This window comes from Spermophilus citellus, assembly GCF_964194105.1.
Source record: "Spermophilus citellus genome assembly, chromosome: 18".
NCBI classification, from domain to species: Eukaryota; Metazoa; Chordata; class Mammalia; order Rodentia; family Sciuridae; genus Spermophilus; species Spermophilus citellus.
In genome coordinates this window covers 5,101,470-5,122,413 of record NC_138200.1, presented here as the reverse complement: position 1 = coordinate 5,122,413, position 20,944 = coordinate 5,101,470, and the positions used below count along the sequence as shown (strand labels likewise).

The window sequence follows — 20,944 nt, the reverse complement described above, 5'->3', positions numbered from 1 at the left end:
TCTTTTGAGACCCTATCCTCTGCCTTATATGGTTAAGAACATTCCAGCAAAGCTCTTTTGTATGTCCCCTCTATAAAGTAGATTCTGGTGCATGCTCTCTTTCCAGCACTGTCCAGCATGGAAGCTGACCCATTGCAGACCGGTCCTACCCTCGACCTGAAAACCTCATGTCCATGTGTGGTATTATTTCTTCCCAATGTTGCTCTTTTGAAACCAGCTCATCTCGCCAACATGGGCAGGTGGCAAGAGACCACTGTGGCTTTTCACATCACCTCCTGTGCATTCACAGCAAACACCAGAGCCTGTTTAAATGCTGCATGTGGACAATGCTGTCCTTTCTGTGTGTGGCAGGATGAAAGGAATGTAAAGAACACACAAGGCCACCTTCTTTATGGAATTCACAGGCGTGTAGATAAGCACAAACTTACGTATCTGTACAAGGTACTGAAATACACAATGAAGATGAATGTGTGAGTGATTATGTGACAGAGTGGGACACGACCTTTGTGTTGGTGTCTGCATTGTGAGTGTGTGTGGGTGAAAGCGAGAGTCTGGGAATGATGGTATGTATGTACATGCTCCAGTATGCCTGAGTATGGGTGTGTACACTCTGTGTTGAAATATACACATGAGCTGAAATATACACGTGGTGTTGATACTGGGCATAGCAGAAGATGCAGGGGAGTGTCAATACTTAGAAAATTTCCCAGCCTGGAGCAATTATCAGATAGAAGCTCACTCAATAGTAGTTGCATAAAAGTAGAAGACGTAATCATCCCTTCATAGGTGTAGAAATTCAAACAATATAAAAAACCCAGGGAACAACCCCCGCTCCCTCTTAGTCCACAACACTGCAAAACCTGACCCCATTTACAACACAGTGCAGAAAATATTAGATAAAGAATTTAGAAGGTTTATACTTTAAAAAAGGAAGGAACTAAGAGATAAAGGCTTGGCACAGAATCACGAGCCACCACATACCTTGTAGATTCAAACAGCAATTCTTTATTCCCGAACTCACACCGGCCTCAACACAGGTTTGGGGGCAATCTCAAATCTTCTACCACCCAATTCACCTACTCCACGAGGCTTTTATCCCAAAATCCCATTTTAATCTCACGAGAACTCAACGGGAACAAGCAGCAGGAACACCCTAATCCCAGCAGCAATAATCTTCAACCTCCAACTTCCCTAAAACCCCTATTGTCTTAAACCGGGAACACCTTAAAACCAAATTATCTTAAACCCGGATACTTCCTAAAACCTGGATCCACCCTGGTCATTGAGCAGGGTCACCTTTCTCAAACACACATGCAAGGTTACAGCAAATTTCCAAGGCAAGTCCATTTAACATGGGGTACGCTGGCAAGGAAATATCGATGCGTCATTCCTACTTGGCAATGGCCCTCAGCACTCTTCTCAAATATAAACTATACAATCTAGAAAATAAATTTGACAATAAAGAAAAGATGCATAAAAATCATGACTAGAATATTCAAGAAATATAACATTAAGAGACCCATCTAAAAGTCATTGGCATAGATGAAGCCCAAGATGCGTATGCTATTACCCAACAGGGTGGAGAGTTGATGAGTAGAGCTTCAGTGGATTAGACACAGGAAAATGAAGAGAAGGGAGAGGGGATAGGAATAAAAAAGACAGTAGCATGAATCTGACAACTTTCCTATATCCATATATGAATACACTACCAATGAAACTCCACTTCAGTACAATCACAAGAATAGTATCCTAACTACAACAAATTATACTCCATGTATGTATAATATGTAAAAATGCACTCTACTGTTATGTATATCAAAAAAGAAAAAAATTTAAAAAATACAACAAAGTTTCCATAACATCTTCAAAGAAATAGTATGAGGAAAGTTTTCAAATCTTAGGAATTAGATGGAAATCCACATGCAAGAGGCATTTTAAAATGCAAATAGATAATATCCAAAATAAGGTCCTCTTTATAACACATCAAATTAAAATTCCTAAAATAGAAAACATTGTTAGAATTTTGAAAATATGAAGATAAAATGGCACATCTCATTTAGAAGTAAAACAATTAAAATTTCTACTGATTTAGTAGCCCAAAACTTAAAAGCCAAAAGGATCTGAAAAATACATATGGATCCCTGAAAGATAATAGATGTCATAGTTTCTATGTCAATAGAAAACTATAGTTCAGAATTGGTGATGAACAGAAACTAAAAGAATTCATAGCCACTAAGAAAGCAGTGTACAAGATACACTTAATGAAATATTACCCACAGAAGAAATGAAATTAGAAATCACTAACAAGACAAAAACAGAGCCCATTTATGTAATAAAATAAACCCTTCTCAATATTAATAATCTAGTAGACCACAAGACAACAATATTGAGTGATTTCAACACACAGCCTCACCACTAGAGAGATCATCCAGACACAAACTAAATGAAGATTCTTTACAACTAAAAACCACTATTAATCAAACAATCATTTAGAAAATATTTCATCCAATAACAACTGAATTCCCTTTCTTCTCAGTGTCCCATGGAACATACTCTAAAATAGATCACATTTTAGGGAACAAAGCAAATCATAATAATTACAAAAACTAGACATAATTTCTGGGATCCTTAGAAGATGGAAAGAGTTCCCATGTTCTTGGGGTGGCAGCATTAATATTATAAATGTGCCCATACAACCAAAACCACTTTACAGATCCAGTGAAATACCCACCAAAATATCAATGACATTCTTCCACAATGAGAGTGACAGAAAAATTTCTCTACCATATGGGAAATCACATAGGAGCCCAATAGAGAAGATCGAAGAGAAACTCTACAAGCACATCATAATTAAGATAGAAAATAAAGAAAAAATATTAAACACCATAAGAAAAACATACTAGGTCACAATGGATGTCTTAGCAAATAAAAAAAGATACAATCTCATGCATCTTATCAGATCTAATAGAGGGAACCTAGGAATCAACCACAAGAAAAATGAAAAAAAAAGATACATGAGATTGAACCATACTGCTTTAAATAAAGAATGGATCATAGAATACATGATAGGATAAAATCAAGAAATTCTTAGAAACAAGTGAGAACAGAGATACCATATATCAACTCTGGGCCAGTATGAAAGGGATTCTAGGAGGAAAATGTATAGCATTGAGTACCCACACTTAAAAAACAGAGAGTTCTCAAATATCTGAATATTTATTAACAAGATTGGACGTAGAAGAACTCAGGGAATTCTGAAGTCCAGTAAGATGTACAAACACTTGGCCCCATGGTCACACCTTAATATTTCTGAATCTTCCATGTAAGACCCTGTCGGCCTGCAGGGATCAGGGAAAAGCAACAAACTCCTCAAGACTCATTCTAAAGTTACTAACAAGGAACTCATAATTGTCTTGGTAATTAGCAAGTGTGGAGAAAGTTTCTCAGCCTTGTCCTGGGCTCCCCAGGCCTGCACTGTCCTTGCCTCTCCAGGTGAAGTGATAATTGCAGCCCTGAGGGGAAGTGAGGTCACAGGAGCACAGACCTTTATCTCAGGGCCCAGCTGCCTCCCTCCCTCCATGCTGGCTGTCAGGACCTCACACTGAGCCCAGCACCTTGCACACAAGAAGCACAGTGAGTGTTTTCTATTTCAGTTTTCTACTTCTGCAGAGTCAGTAAGGAAAACAGTTCTGAGCATGTGCTTGTGTCAGCAGAGGGAAAAAACAGATTCTGGGTTAGGAAGAGATTCAGGGTAAAGATAAAGAAGGAAAAGAAATAAGACCTTCACTATGAGCTCAGTAGTAAAAGGAGAAGTGTCCCTGACCTGATGCCAATTTCCCTGGCTCCTAAAGTTATTTAATAAAATACACCCTGAGGATGTTTATAGGCGAATAATACCATCAGTAGTAAATTCTGACTTTGAAGGGGCTTAACGACTATAGTAGCAACTAATCTGCTCTTCACATTACTTTAGAAAATCATAGAATATATTTTGAAGTGCTATGATGTCTGTGTGTATAAAGCTTTCGTGCCTGGAGTAAAGATAAGGATAGAACTGTGAGGATCACCTCCTTATGTGCAGAAGCCCAGACCTGGGACTATTTCTGGAATAAAAGACGCTCTTTTCCAATTGTACATTATAATCCTCCGCGTGTGGAGAGAAATCCCTGTGTTGAGATGGCTGAGCAAAACTTCTCTCCCTGCTGGACACACAAGAGCAAGCAACATTTTAAGGATGAGAATTGGACAGTGGTTGTCAGGACCAAATTAATCTGGTAATTTCTCTGGTTTAATAATACTTCAATATTAATCACACACACGACAATTTCCTTTTTATTTCAATTTATTCAATGCAAAAGAATGCACATGTGCCAACTACTACCGATATATCTTGTGTATTGAATGTCCTCCACAGATCCTGCTTCATTACTGAAACTTTGACCAATGTAGCTGTGAAATCAGTGAGGACTTCATTTTTATCTTTAACTATTGTTCAGTACCAAGGCAATATTTATGAATAATTCATTTATAGAGTCCACTACACTTTTATTCCTGCAGTTGCAACAAAAGAATACTTTTTTTGTGGAAATAAATCTTTGTTTAGAGGGGATTTTATCCCACCCATTTTCAAGTTAAAATACATAGTTTCCTAGCATCTGTTTTGATTCTTCATAACAATTTTTCCTCCTTTATTTGTTTTTAAATTTTTATTTGTGCATTATAGTTATGCATAATACTGGGCCTCATTTTGACATAATTATGCATGCATGGAATATAATTTTCTCCATTTTCAGTTCTCATTACTTCACTTTCCCTTGCCTCCACCGTCTCACTCTTCCCTTGTAGAACTTAAACTTGGGCCAGTCTTGCATACATTAAATCCAACATGGACACAGGGCAATCTCTGGAGGGCCGCATGAGCATTCATCAGATTGGAATTGCTGGCATAGACGTTTGTATCTGATCCAGTAAGTTGACACCACCAGCTTTTCCACATGTTTGCCCCAATTTTAAGACCCATTGCTAGTTCATGAGATTCCTGAGCTATTGCATCCTTCCCAATCGTGGTATTTTCTAACATTTTACTTTAAATTCAGATTGGTGTGTGCTCATACTGGAGAGTGCTTAAATAAAGACATTGAACTTTTCCCCCATCGTTATTATTCATTGAATGATTTTTTTTGTCTTTATGTAACTGTTGAAATTTTTTGATTTTTTTTATTTTTTGTGCATTCTGTAACACTAATTATCACTGGATACATTAAATTCTATATTTCTTCCTTAGTTACTAGTTCATGCACACTTCTTTAATCTTCTGTGCAAAAGTATGTTTAATTATTCTGAAAAACATTTTTGCTGTTGGATGGAAATGGTAGCATTTGCTTATATGACACACCAAAAATGACAATTTGTTGGCTGATCCTCTAATTGTGGTGATTTTATTTGTGAGATACTGTTATAAGCATCTCCCTTCTAATGTTCTAATTAGACTTTCTCCCACTGCTGGGGTAATATTCATAAAATAATTTTGCCTACAATATTTTCCTAACATCATTTCCACATAATTTTAAGTTCTAGTATACAAATGAGTACAGTTTCCTAATTTCAATTATAGCACTATGATCTTCCTTTTGCTCTTATCTTATGAGAAATCCTTCTAAGATGCTTTCTCACATTCTCCTTTGTTTTTTTTCCAGAATGTGTTAGAATCGTGAAGCATAAGTATCTGAATACTAAGAATTAGTAAAATTTTGAATTAGAAGATCTTTAAGTCCCTCATAGGTCCCAGCTCAATATTTCCTACACATTCCAAGAATACACTTTCAGTCTTATGGAATCAAGGAAATGAAACAGCCTTTCCAAAACTCCTCGACACTTATTCTGAAGTTACTAACAAGGAACTCATAATTGCCTTATTAATTAGCAAGTGTGGAGAAAGTTTCTCAGCCTTGTCCTGGGCTCCCCAGGCCTGCACTGTCCTTGCCTCTCCAGGTGAAGTGATAATTGCAGCCCTGAGGGGAAGTGAGGTCACAGGAGCACAGACCTTTATCTCAGGGCCCAGCTGCCTCCCTCCCTCCATGCTGGCTGTCAGGACCTCACACTGAGCCCAGCACCTTGCACACAAGAAGCACAGTGAGTATTTTCTAATTCTGTCATAAAAGCTCAGTGTGTAAGAAGAGAAATTTGGGGAAGTACCTATTTCTGAAAAAGGATTTTGAGAGAAGGCAATCTAGTGTCATTGTAGACAAGGAAAGGAATAATTTTTTGTTATTTTGCATTAGCCTGAGGCCAATACATGATGGCTCCAAATAGAATGTAATAAAGTCCTCAGTGAGTGTAACTATTATTGATAATCCCAGATGTTCATAGTGAAACCTGGGTGTGGAAGTGCTGAAGCATTGTGGTAATTAAAGCACCTCTGTCCACAGACACTACATAAATCATAGAATAAATCATACATATTATTGGAGCTGTGTTTATAATGCCTTCATGCCTACAATAAAGATGAGGATTAAGGGCGGAATCACCTTATCCTGAACAGAAACCCAAACCAACATCTGTGTCCAATTCATTCAGAGGAGACAGAAATTGTGAATCACCTATGGTGTGATGCTTGTAGTGAGAATTCTTCTCCTGATGAACTTGGGAACACAACACATAAGGGAAGTAAGTTTATGAGTATTAAACATTGGTTGTCAGAACCAAAGGTGCCTTTTTTTGTGTCCTCTGGGTTATTAACATTTTCAATTTAATTCCAATCCCATGGAATGTATTTCTTTGTGTTTCTATTCATAGAATGCCCAGAAATTCCTAGTATAGAGATTCTATTTTTTTTATTTCTTGCAAAGTGCCTTTCAAAACCTTGCTTTTTACCAATGGTTTCATAGGTGTTGGTACACACAAGCTTTTTACCTGAGATGAATGACAATTAAATTTCTGTCCTACACCATTTTATCACAAACTACTATATCATGTTTCATGGTTTAGAGACAAAGTACGATTGTTCAACTATATATACCTTCCAGTATATTTTTGCCTCTGGAATGATAATTAATATTTATATTGCCAATCTAAATATTGAGTGGGTCTTGCTGCTGAGAGCCATTGCCAAGTAGGAATGATGCATCGAAATTTCCTTGCCATTTCCTTCCTTTCCCATGTTGCTTAGAGGAAGGACTCGTGGAAATGGACTTGCCTTGGACATTTGCTGTGACATTGCATGTATGTTTGAGAAAGGTGACCCTGCTCAAGGACCAGGGTGGATCCGGGTTTAGGGAGGATCCTACTGGATTAGGGCGGATCAGGTTTTATGGAGCATCCCGCTGCTTGGGTTTAGGGCAGTTCCAGGTTTAAGGTGTACCCTGCCGGGGGAATAGGGCGTATCCTGCTGCCTCAGGCACGCCTGATCCTTGAGTTCCCGTTGAGTTCTCCTGGGATTCAGAAAGTATTTGGGATTAAAAGCCTGGTGGAGTACGTGAATTTTGCGGCAGAACGTGGATTTCCCCAGAACATGTTTGTAGAGTGCCGGTGTGAGTTCGGGAATAAAGAATTGCTGTTTGAATCTACAAAGCTGTGAGTGGCTCACGATTTTGTGCCCAGCCAGACTGCGGCATCTTGCTTTGATTGAATCCAGATAGTTGACTGTGATTAGTGCACTACATTTTATTAGGATCTATAAAGTCTCATTTCTAATTCATATTTCTCTATATATTAAGCCTTTAAACCAAATGCAAAGGTCATACTAGACTAAAATCTTCCTCATATTTGTTATTCATTGAATAGTGATTTCCTGTGGTTTTGGTTGGAACATAATGCTTATTTCAATTCTGTTGTTTATTGTGTATAAGTTATTCCCACTTGGTAAGTTAAACTCCTTTGCAACACCATGTGCAAATTGATCTTAGTTTAACCAGATAAAATTTGTCATTTCAACCGTATTCTTCAGGAATGTCTGATGTTTGATGTACAATTTGTTACCAAGTAGTACAAAAATATTCTTTTGTTGTTGAAAATGTTCCATTCGTTTTCTTTCAGATTTAAACCAGAACTGAATCTTTATATGGTGTAGGTGGTGATTGATGTTGTCTCTTCTTCAATATGATCAGGATATACCAGTTGATTCTGAAAAACGATTGATTTATGCATTCTGTCCACTGCTCACTTTTCATTGCTTCTCCCAGGGTATCACCATCTAATCTTTAATGACGACTTCTTTAAGAAAATAGGGTGGGAATTTTCCCCATGAACATATGCATCTTCTTGTCTTTGCCAATCCCCATGGCTGTTGCTGTGTTTCCCAGGATGATCTCAATCTCCTAGCTCAAGAGTTCCTCCTGCCTCAGCCTCCTGAGTCACTGGCGTCTACTGGTGCACACCACAGTGTCTGGCTACAAAAATGTAAATGAGTCATTTCACTGATAGAAACCAAACGGTACTGTGATGGATGACAGAATGGCCCACAGAGACGTGGCAATAGGATTGATGTTCTTATCACAAACCACAGTTGGAATTCTGGGAAATTACTTTCTTCTTTACTATCTAGTCCTCTCCTGCAACAAGTGCCCATTAAGGTCCAAGGATTTGATCCTCAAGCACCTGAGTATAGCCAATTCCCTTGTTATTCTCTCTAATGGAGTTCCCCAGACAATGACATCCTTGGGGATAAAATATTTTTTGAATGATCTTGGATGCAAACTTATTTCATGTATTCAACGTGTAGGCAGGAGTGTTTCCATTAGCATCATCTGCCTCTTGAGTATCTTCCAAAACATCACGGTCAGTCCCAGGAACTCCTGTTGGAGGGATCTTAAAGTATTAGCTCCAAAGCACATTGGCTTCTCTGTATCCCTCTGCTGGATACTTTACATGATGGTAAATTCCATGTTTCCTCTTTATGTGCTTAGCAAATGCAGTACTGAAAACACAACAGAGAAAACAGATTATGGGTATTGTTCTATTGTGGGTCGAGACAAAATCATAGAGTCACTATATGCAGCCTTATTTGTATTTCCTGAAGTTGTCTTTTCTATGCTCATAATCTGGTCCAGTGGCTCCATGGTTCTCCTTCTGTACAGGCACAAGCAGCGGGTTTGGCACATTCACAGCATCAAAGTTCCCCCCAGATCTTGCCCTGAGTCCAGAGCCACCCAGAGAATCCTTGTCCTGGTGGGCACCTTTGTGACTTTCCACACCCTCTCCTCCCTATTAAATGCTTATATTGCCCTTTCTTCTAATCTCAACTGGTGGTTGTGGAGGATCACCAGCATCATTTCCCTGTGTTTTCCTACTGTGAGTCCCTTTCTTATGATACATGACTCCACGGTATCCAAGGATTGTTTCAACTGGATAAAGAAGAAAATTACCTTTGTCTAATGTACATAAATTTAAAATTTTTGCACCATGCCTAATTTTTTAGTTATTAGTCACCCTCACAACAGAGAAACCTGGAAGGGTCACTTGTCTCTCTATTGTAACCCTAATGGATATTGGGGTCCACAGCTGGCTGACTATGGGACAGCTGTCTGACTATGGGACATATGTGAGCATCATGGAGGGGATTGACCTTGTGTCCTCATCCTGATGCAACAATCCTTTGAGAGTAACCATTATTTTGATGCTGAGGCACACTAAATAAATTCATTTTCTGTCCTTCAAAGTGAGTTAAATCACAATTGTTAAACAAGGGTTGGACTGCTGCAAACTCTGCCAGACACAAATACAGAGGAAAAATGAGTGGTGGATATTGCTAAAGGACAATTCTTCATGTATTTCTCGTGAATGTTTTCATCTTATTGAAAGCTTCTGTTGTTAGCTTGAAGTTTGTTGCAGCAAGAGCCTTGGGAGATTAGGATACACAGTATACATTTCTGTAACAGAATTATTTTTTACAAATGGAAATAAAGGTAACATCCCCCTCTGGGGAAATGGTAAGGTGGGTTTTTTAGCTGTTCTGTTTCCCTACATGCAGGGAACCTCAGGTGTGGCCAAACTCCTTTCCTGTGCAGCATCCCCCTCGGCCACTCCACACCACCCAGACTGCAGTTGTTTGTCAGAACAGTGCTCCTGCTGCCTGCTATGCCACAAGAAAGGAAGAAGTGCCTGGGGTTTTCCCTAGAGATTGCACCTCTCTACTGGCATCTATACAAGACTTGCAGCATGATCTCACACTTTCAAACTCTGGGCAATAAAACACAACTATGATACAAAATAAGTAGAGAAATGCTTATCTATTCCCTCCAAATCTTGTATTTGTTACTTTCTAAATCACAGTCATTTTTGTTATAATTTTTTAACATTTATTTTTTAGTTTTTCGGCAGACACAACAGTATGTGGTGCTGAGGATCGAACCTGGGCCATACACATGCCAGGCGTGCACGCTACCGCTTGAGCCACATCCTCAGCCCATCATCATTATACAGAATACATGTACGATGTTGTGAGGAGAAAAAGAAAAAAAGTGTGTCACATTAGATTGGATAAAGAGAAATGATGGGAGGGGAGGGGAGGGGAAGGGGATAGGAAGAGCAGCAGAATAGAATAGACATTATGATTGCTGTGTGTATACAGGTGACTCTTTGACCAGTGTGATTCTACAATCTGTACCATCAGAAAAATGAGAAATTATACCCCAATTTTTTCAAATGTATGAATTGCCAATATCATTGTAATGTCATGTATAGCTAATAAAAAAAGAAAAAAAGATATCATCAACACAGGCCCTTGCCTGAGGGAGCGGAGAGAAAGCTGCTAGAAGCACCTTCAGAGTCACTTTCTTTTTTTCAGGAAATGGAAAGTACTTGTGTTACCAATGCCTTTTACTGTTGAGACTCTCTTTCTTTAACAATGGTGTTTTGCTGACCATTAAAGGGATGACTTCTTTGAAAAAAATAAATCACATTCATCTTATGTAGTTAGGCTGGGTTGTACACAGGAAGACCAAAAGATCCTTGCACAGCAGACAGTGCTCAGTAGAATGTAAGTTGTTGGTGGCAGTAGGGATATGAGACGAATCACAGCAGGAACAATGGGTGGAACACTGCCTCTTGACAAGTGGGTGATGAGAGAGTCCTAATGGGCACACATTCCTAGAGGACCTTTGGAGGTAAAACTCATTATTATACAGGATATAAATTTATTTTCCCTTGATTGCCCTGATAAATCTATTCTTATCACCCATGGTATATCTTCTAAAAATGCCACAGAAGAAAGTATTTTTTGTGAATGCATCTATGAGGAATATTTGAGAGAGCTACAATTTTTTTTTATAATCTTAGCTTATGTAAGAGAATCTTAGCTTATGGAAAAGGCTGAATTGAGCATAGAAGAGATCCAGATAAGTGAACAACTTAAGTATTAGCATAAATTCCATGGAATATGCTAGTATTTCCAGGTTATCAGAGTGATATGGGAAAAGTAAGATCTTCAAGGGGAGAAAATAGACTTAGAAAGTACTTGCAACATATGTGGAATAAATAGATATTTTTCTAAAATATGTCTTTTGTATGCTTAGATAATAGAGATGAAATAAAGAGTGGCCCAGAGTAGAGTAGGTAGTGGACCTGGCTGTTCACATTAAGATCTGCTGCATTGAACAATGGAGGGTCTCATGCATTAGTTTTTCCTTATACAGCAGATACAATCGAACATCTCTGATGCATTCCTAAATACATACATACTACTGAACTACAGACACTGTTTTCCTATATATGTAAATACACATATGATCAAGATCAGGTTATCTTTAGGGATACAAAGACATTAATTAATAACAGTAACTTGCAATAAAGTAGAACAGTTACAAAACTATATTCGAATGAGAGTGGGGTGAAAGTGCTCTGCTCTCTGGGATTCTCCATTTAAACTGAAGTTGACCACAGATAACTGGCACTGTGATGGCGCACTGCATACCCAACGCTATCATCACATAGTCGTTTCCCATCTAGAGCAGCTCATTAAATCCACACAAAGGAGACTTCTTTCATTTTAACTTAGCTTAGTCAATACCCATTTCCTCAGCTCCAAGGCTGACCTGAAGGCAACCGCTGTGCAGCCATAGCACAGTGAAAATCAGCACCCTAGCAGAGGCTGAAGAGAACAAAATGACCATGGTACACCCTAAAAACCACACACACACACACACACACAACATTTCTACACTTTACCTGACAGCTTGTTGATACACATTTTTAATATTTTTACCTGACTTAAAACTTGATAAAAATGTGAACACTCTAGCTCAAGAGCCTTTTGTCAATGAACACCAGCAGCCATTTTGAACAGTGGAGAACGAGGGAGTGGCAGTGTATGACTGCATAACACATGACACAAGAGGGCACATGGAAAGTGGGAATGGTGGTGCAGAGCCTAAAAAAGGGGCCATAGAAAGAAGAAAAGGGCTTGCAGAGCAGTAAGCATAAACCCGAGTACAGGTTGTGCATGGATAAAGCAATGCCAGGCTTAAGAGTACCAAGGGGACCAGGTACAAGGAAGTTAAGGAATAAACATATTGGGTTTTAGGAGGATAAAAATTTCAGGGTGCTCCAGGAACAAAAGAGAACCTGGCAATGTAGAGTTAAAGGGCAAAGGGAAGTAAAGGTTCTGTGGAAATCATGACAAGGGCATGCTGCAAGGAGAGGATAGAGATGGAGGAGGGGGGTCTTGGATGATAATGGATCAAAGCAGACACACAGTGTAAGGGTAGGAGGTGAAGTCTGGGGAGAAGACAGACAGAGGAAAGAGATGCACAGAACATGTGGGGAATTAGGGAGAGCCACGGGCATAGGTGAGCTAAAAAATATGGGAGAAAGGACTGGGACAGCATGACAGGTAATGGATCTAGAGCAGGTACCCGGTTCACTGTGGAGCTGACGATGTCTGGAAGCTGAGCACTGTGAGACTGAGTTGGTTGGGCAGAGAACACAGGGAAGGGTCTGAAATGTTGGTTCTGGGAGTAGACACAAGGCCAGGAGAGGGAAGACACTTGTGGTGGCATGTGTGGGGGCAGATGAAGGTGAAGTGGGTGGTCCTTGTAACGTTCAGGGCATGGGATATTGGGGCACCCTACAGAGTGGAAGAGGTGAATGCAAGTGAGGGATGATAGATGTTTGGTGGCTCTAAAGGTCACAGGGGTGGAGAGATGAAGGATGTCACAGGGTACGTTAATGGACAAAACATCACAGGCCTCCTGACTCTTTTTCTGACCCGGAGCATGGCTCTGTTGCACTGATTCTCTCTGCACATGGTAGGGACACCTGAGAATGGCACGAGCTGCACCAACTGCACCCAGCTGAGGCCCAAATGCAGAGGAGGAGAATCATCCCATAGCAGACCATCTGCCCAGGTGCCAGGTGATAGTTTGGGCCTTTAGGATGCCCTGGATCAAGCTTGTGGTTTAAAGCAAAAATTATTAAATACAGAACCTTTGGGATGAGAAGTTCTTGTCTCTAATTACATATGATGATCCTCGTTTCTCATGATCTTTTGCCATCTGCTTATCCCTTTGGTGATTTTTATCTTAGATATTTTTTGCCAATTTTTAATCTTAGTAGTTTTTTTTCTTGATTAGTTTTGATAGATCTTATAATAAGTCTTGTATAAAAGGCTTTTATCCTATATACATTTTGCAAATATTTTCTCTCATTCTGTGGGTGGCTTGTCTTTCTCTTAAGAGTGTATTTCACATTACTCGACTGCAAATTGGTGCAACCACTCTGGAGATCAGTATGGAGATTTCTTGGGGTGAAACCATCCTTTGACCCAGACAGTTAGTTATCCCACTCCTTGGGCTATACCCTAAAGACTTAAAACAGCATACTATACTAATGCAGCTACTTTAATTTTTATAGCAGTACAATTCACAGTTGCTAAACTGGAAACAACCTAGATGCCCTTCAATAGATGAATGGATAGAGAAACTGTGGTACATATGCTCAAAGAAATATTACTCAGCAATAAAAGAGAATAAAATTATGGCATTTGAAGGTAAATGAAGGGCATTGAAGAGTATCATGAAGAGGAAAGTAAGCCAATCCCATCAAACTAGGGTCCAAATGTTTTCTCTGATAAGTGGATGCCAATCCATATGGGGCATGGGATAAGTGGAGGAACTTTGGATGGGGAAAAGGGGATGGGGAGGGGGCAAAGGGGTAGGAAAGATAGTGTAATGAGAGAGACATCATTATCCTAGGTACACAGACGATTGCATGAATGGTGTGTCTCTACTTCATGCACAACCAGAGAAGTGAAATATTCTGTTCCATTTGTGTACAATGAATGGAAGAGATTTCTACTGTCATATATAACTGATTAAAACTAATAAATAAATTTAGAAATACAAAAAGGGTATATTTCACAGATCATATTTAATTGAAACAAAGTTCAACTGACTATTTTTCTTTTGTGAACAGTGCTTGGTTTGTATACCTGCAAAGTCATTGCCAAAATCAAAGTCACTATGTCATCTCCTAGACTTTTTATAAGGCTTTTGTTTTACATTTAATTCTATGGTGCATTTGGATTAAGTTTTTTGTGAATGGTGCAATTAATAATGGTCCAAGTATCCTTTAGGAAGAAAATGAGATAAATTATTGTGTATTCACTCATACACTGGAATACCATTCATATATAGAAATTAGGGCTGATACATGAAGGGAACAGATAACTCAAAAACATTACACTGAATATAGAAGTTGTGACAGACCAGATAATGACCCCAAAGATGTGCACATCCTAATGCCCAGAACCTGTGAATATATTATCACAAAGGGGTCATTACAGGGCCTTTTGTCCCCAATACCTAATGTCGACCCCATAGGCTTCCAGTTCATCATTGTTGCCATGTTTTCTCCACCTGCGACCTGAACACTCTCCCACTTACCAATTTCAGATACCCCAAGGTTGCGGACACCACAAATTCCCCATCAACCCCACACACCTCCTCTTTGATTCTCAAGACCCACATCACTGAGGCCCAGAGGCCCAGGACCTTAGTAAATGGACAGACCCTTAGGAAATGAGACCTCTGAAAGCAAGTTATGTTGAGCTGCTTCTTCACTTCAAGACAAACAGGACATTCAAGGTATGCTTACCAAAGATCAGACATTAATTAGAACATCACCACTGAGAAAGTTGCAGAATGTGCCAGGAAGTTGTGCATGGTTAGATGGTTAGACAAGGTACATTCTGACCCTCACATAGGATGATCACCACACGATGTGACTGTGAGATCTCCAAGGTGGCCTGTAAACACTTTCCATATCAGTAAAACCTAACAATGGCTCCTCCAAGCAGAGCCCCAGCGCACCCTCAACCATCATCCATAGAGAGCTCACAGCTGGGCACCTCCCTCACCTTTAGAGACAAGGGCTGTCCATACTTCCAGTGCAAGTTCTGTCAATGTTCTTCAGTAAACCTTTACCTGTGCCATGCTTTCTGAAGTGCCCCTCAATTCTGTAAAAGAAGTGGATAACCTAGAAGACTTCCATTTAATATTCCCAGCATAGCCCACATGGATGCTCCTAGTGAGGATCAGGGGTTCTCACAGACCCCTCTCAGCTCACTGGCACCAAGGCCTTCTCAAAACCAGCAAACTCTCTAGGACCACCTCCCTGCAAGTGCAGGTAATTCTGATAACCATCCTGTGGGCTGGGAAGGCAGCATTTGGTAAAGTGATGCTTGATAAAAATGGTAGAGTTTGCTGGTTGATCCAGATAATGCTGGTCTTTTTACTTCTGAGGAACAACTCTCTGCTAGTGATAGTGTTCTGTTTAGACGTCTACCGCTGCTGGGCAATACACATAAAGCCATTTTTGTAAAATAGTCTGATATTATGATTTCCAAAGTAATTTACATCCCATGATAGAAATGAAAACAATGACATCTAATTAAACTTTGACTCTATGACCTTCCTTTTACTCTCCCCTCATTAGACATCCTTCTCAGATACTTTGAGTGATTCTATTTTTTTTTTGTTTGTTTGCTGAACGTTACAAAATGATACCACTTAGGAATGTGAAATTTAAAATGAACAAAATTTTTGTGGATATTTTTTTCTTTTTGATCTCTTAAAATAATTAAGCGATTAAGTTGCCACTAATGTTACTAGGATAGCAAGGAGGGGAGATGTAACAAAGCCATTCTAAGAAAATAATAGTGGGGAAGAGATGGTGCTTGTATACACAAAAGCAGTCCAGGGAACACATACATTATTGGTAGGACTTTGTATTGGTGCAGCCACTATGGAATGTTTCCTCAAGACTTCTCAAAAATACTAAGAAAGGAACCACAATTTAACCCAGTTCTCTCACTCCTTGGTATATATCCAAATAATTTAAAATCAGCAGTCTACAGTGTCACACCACACAATATTTATAGCAGTTCAATTGAAAATAAATAAGACATGGAACCAATATAGGGGCCCTTCAACAGGTGAATGTATAAAGAATATGTGGTGTATATTTACACAGTGGTGTGTATCTCACCCGTACAGAAGAATCACTTTAGGACATTTACCAGTGAATGGATGAATGGATCTGGAGACTATGATGCTAAGAGAAATATGACAATCCCCCAAACCAAGGCCAAATGTTTTCCCTGATATGTGGAGGCTAACCCACAATAAAGGAGCAGGGGAGAAGAATACAAGTTCAGTGGATTAAACAGTGGAATGAAGGAAAGGAAGGGGTGGAACAAGAAAGGACAGTGGAAAGAATCTGACATAAGTTTGCTACGTACATATATGAATACGTGAAATGACTTTTTAAAAAAACGTGTGAGAAAATGGCAGAAAGCAGTAAAGAAAGCAAGGTTTAGGGAGAGGAAAGGGGAAGGGGAGGCACTGGGGACTGAATAGAACAAGATATAATCCATGGTTTTATATTTATTGAAAATGGATTCTACTATAATGAATAACTAAAAAGAACCAATTTTAAAAAGTCCAAAGACTTTATAAAAATAGATAATTTTGAAATGAAACACAGGCTGGAGAGGGGTCTATGGTGGTGTTATTGGCATGCCACCAGAGGCAGTGTCTTTTCAGCAGAAGCCGGAGAGCAGCTTCTTGACAAGCACCTGAACCTCAGTCAAAGCCCACCCACACCCTGCCACCCCTCATTATGAGGAAGTGGGAGAGGGGCTCATCTAGGAATCTTTGGCATTACAACCTGTGCACCTGCAGACACAGTGGAGCCTGCACATTTAATGTAGGCTGAACAGGGATGCACCTGGCCCAGAGGCCTAAACTCACCTTTAGAGCCAACGACTGGGCTCACTGTTTACTTCTATGTTTTGGTTCCACCCTTAACACTTCTTCTGGACGTCTGACCCCAGAGAGTGAGGCTTGGAATCCACAGGCAGCCTGCTCTGTTGCCCTGGTTTAGAGGGGAGGGGTGATTAGAGATTCCTCATCCATCCTGATCCTCTGAGGAAAATAAATCCTCTTATGCTTTCTGAAAACACCTGGAGCCAGGGACCCTAGGCAGGAAAATACAAAGATGGTGACTTTCCCACCCAGACTCATAGGGGAATAAATATTGCAAAGAGCAGGACCCTGGGTTTCCCCTTGAAAGGCTGAGCAAAGGACTTCAGGGCCATTCAGTGCTAGAAGAACAGGGAGAGGAGCGGCTCAGGCTCAGGAGAGGCATGAAGGAGAGTGGGGACTCTAGGCCCAGCTGCCCTCTCCTCCTGATGGCTCATCCAGCTCTCTTGTATCTCCTCCACACCATGCAAATATCATGATGAGCCCCACAACAGGCTGGTGGGCACAGGCCAACGGGACAGCAGCCGGCTTGCCAGGAATGCACCTGGCCATGTAGTTCTCACAGTAGGGTGCTTATCTGTCTCGTGTCTAGTGTGGCAAACCCTGGTCGACCGTGTTCTTGGAATTCTATAATCCACTGACAATAGAAGCAGGACAGACACTCTTCCCCAAGTGGTGATTGATCACAGCCTGGAGCACAGCCCAGGGGTCCAGATCATCCTTCCCAGTGGGTAACTATGACTGGCTGAAGAGCCTCCACCCACTCCAGGAACTCCATGTATTCCATCCTCTCCTGCAGGTTTGAAAGTTGGAGTTGGCCCTGCAGATGGCACAATGCATGATGGATGTCTCGCTCCTACTGATGGCTTCTGCAGATCTGCCGTGCATGTCTGCTGCTGCTGTACACAGTACACAGGTGTTTCATGCAGACATTGTTTGGCAACTCATTTTTGAGCATCTACAGGATCATATACAGGTTCTTTTCAGACTCCATGAACAATAGTGGACAGGGCCTTTGTACCCATCCTCCTGTGAGCTGATTGCAGCATTCTCACGTCCTCATCACCGAAACCCAGGTCCTTTCTAGTGTTTGGGGCAGGTTTCCTCTTCACAAGGCTCCACTCCCTGATGCCTCCACACAGTGCCCCTCAGTAAATGTCCAAGTAACCCATCCTGTTGGCTACTCCCCAACTGAGTCTTCCATCCTAGTGACAAGCTCCATCACTAAGACATGGTTGTGATGACAGCATCCGATGTCACAATCAGGAGCACTGGCCCTGAATATGGTCTACACTCATTCCCCCAACCTGCCTGGAGATGAGCCCACAGGGCCACCTGATAGGCCTGGATCCATGTCCCAGGCTCTCCCACTGAGGAGGGGGATGAAGAAGTATGAGCAAGAAGGCAGAATTTGTATCATTTGGGTCAAGGAAAGCCTGGGTCAAGTCAGGAAAGCCTGGAGTCCAGTGAGACACACAAACCCTCTGTGAGTCCCACGTAGGTCACACGTCTCTATTTCCTGATCCTTCCATAGGAGATCCTGTCAGCTTCAATGGATCAAGCCAAAGCAATAGCCTCTGAAAAACTCAACAATTTTGTTAACTTTTTAAAAACTTTATTTGGTTATTATTTTTATGTGGTGCTGAGGGTCTAACCCAGGGCCTCACACATGGTAGGCCAGGGCCCTACCTTGGAGCTACAACCCCAGCCCTTATTCTGAAGTTACTAACAAGGAACTCATAATTGCCTTATTAATTAGCAAGTGTGGAGAAAGTTTCTCAGCCTTGTCCTGGGCTCCCCAGGCCTGCACTGTCCTTGCCTCTCCAGGTGAAGTGATAATTGCAGCCCTGAGGGGAAGTGAGGTCACAGGAGCACAGACCTTTATCTCAGGGCCCAGCTGCCTCCCTGCCTCCATGCTGGCTGTCAGGACCTCACACTGAGCCCAGCACCCTGCACACAAGAAGCACAGTGAGTGGTTTCTGTTTCAGTCTTTTGTTTCAGCAGATTCAGTAAGGAAAGAAAGTCTGCAGGTGTGCTCATGATTGCAGAGAAATCCTGGGGTGAAAGCAGAGTTGGTGGGAAGGTCGACCAGGCAGAGGAATAATTCCTTCTTTATGAGCTCAGTAGTGAAAAGAGAAGTGTCTCTGACCTGGTATCAACTCTTCAGGGCTCCTAAAGTTATTTAATAAAATACACACTGAGGTTCTTTGGGAAAATACCATTGACAGTGAATTGTCATTTGGAAGGGGCTTAAGGAATGTAGTTGGTAACTATCATGCTCTCCACATTACTTTAAAAATCTCAGAATATATTTTAAACTGCTCTGATGGCTGTGTGTATAAGGCTTTCATGTCTATTTAAAGATAATCCTGTAAATGTAAGGATCACCTCATCCTGTGCAGAAACCACGACCAGGGACTATTTCTGGAATAAAGTGTTCTTCCCCAACTCTACATTACAATCCACCCAGTGGAGACAGGAATTGTGTCTCATCAGAATCCCTGTGCTGAGATGGCTCTAGCGTGACTTCTCTCCCTGCTGAACATATAAGAGAAGGTAACATTATAACCATGACAACCAGACACTGGTCAGCAGTACCAAGTAAATCTGGTAACTTCTCTGGTCAATAATATTCCAATACTAACCACAAACTCAGGACATTCTCCTTTTTATTTCAGTTCATTCCATGCTGCAGATTTCACATCCTTCATCTTCTACTGTCATATCCTGTGTATTGAAATATCCTCCACAAATCATCTTTCACCACTAACAGTTTCACTGACAGTGCACAGAATATTTCGGCCTGAAATCACTGAGGGCTTCAGTTTTATCCTAAACTACTTTGTCAGATATTAATGACTCGTGTGCCATTGTTTAAGAGCAAAGTAAAATTGTTGAATAATTCACTTATAGATTTCACTATTCTTTTATTCATGGAATGATAACGTGAGCAACAGAAAGTCTGGTGGCCCATTTTCAGAATGCAGTGTTAAGCTTTAAAAGTACAGTGACTTGAGATGTGAGAAAGGAGCCTGGCAGGAAAGCAGAGTGAAAAGTCACAAACAGAAAACACAGGAGTTAAAACTCCATGTAAAAATTGACATTTGTCTGTTTATTGTGCATTTTGTTTTATAATACTACAGAAATGTTTTTTTGTATTCTAAAAATGCCATTGCTTATCTTTAAAATTTGGGTCAGAAATCCACTGAGATCTGATTTGTGGTATGGTATGGATGGTGATTGAAGTTCTTTTTCCTATGTGATCAGCATATATCAGTTCATTCTGAAACATTAAATGCTAAATTCTTTCTATGCATTTGCTCTCACTTTTCATTGCTCCTCCCAACTTGGCATAATGTGATCATCTAGGCTCGTTTTCCTACAAAGCATATTTCTCCCCATCAACGTGTGCATCTTGAGGTCTTTACAATCCCACGGGTGCATGCAATCAATGAAAGTTTCTGTTGGTGTCAAAAATTACTTTAAGATGGGGAGCTCACTACGTTGCTCAGACTGGATTCCAGGTTCCAGTGAATCTCCTGCCTCAGCCCCACAGGTAACAAGTGGATACAGATTCTCACCACTGTGCTTGGATACAGCTACTGTTAATGAGTAATTTTGCTCATGTGCGGAACTGTTGCTATCATTCAAAGGAAAATATGATGAATGAAAGAATAGACTCCAGAGAT

General features: G+C 40.5%; 1 protein-coding gene across 1 annotated transcript; it reads left to right on the top strand.

Annotated features, from left to right (window-relative positions):
* Positions 1-8,451: 8,451 nt before the first annotated feature.
* LOC308637341 (vomeronasal type-1 receptor 4-like) lies at positions 8,452-9,372 on the top strand (the record flags this gene model as incomplete). The annotated part of the gene is made up of 1 exon (XM_081273655.1): positions 8,452-9,372. One exon carries the CDS (start codon positions 8,452-8,454, stop codon positions 9,370-9,372), a length of 921 nt encoding a protein of 306 aa, XP_081129781.1.
* Between the last annotated feature and the right edge of the window lie 11,572 nt (positions 9,373-20,944).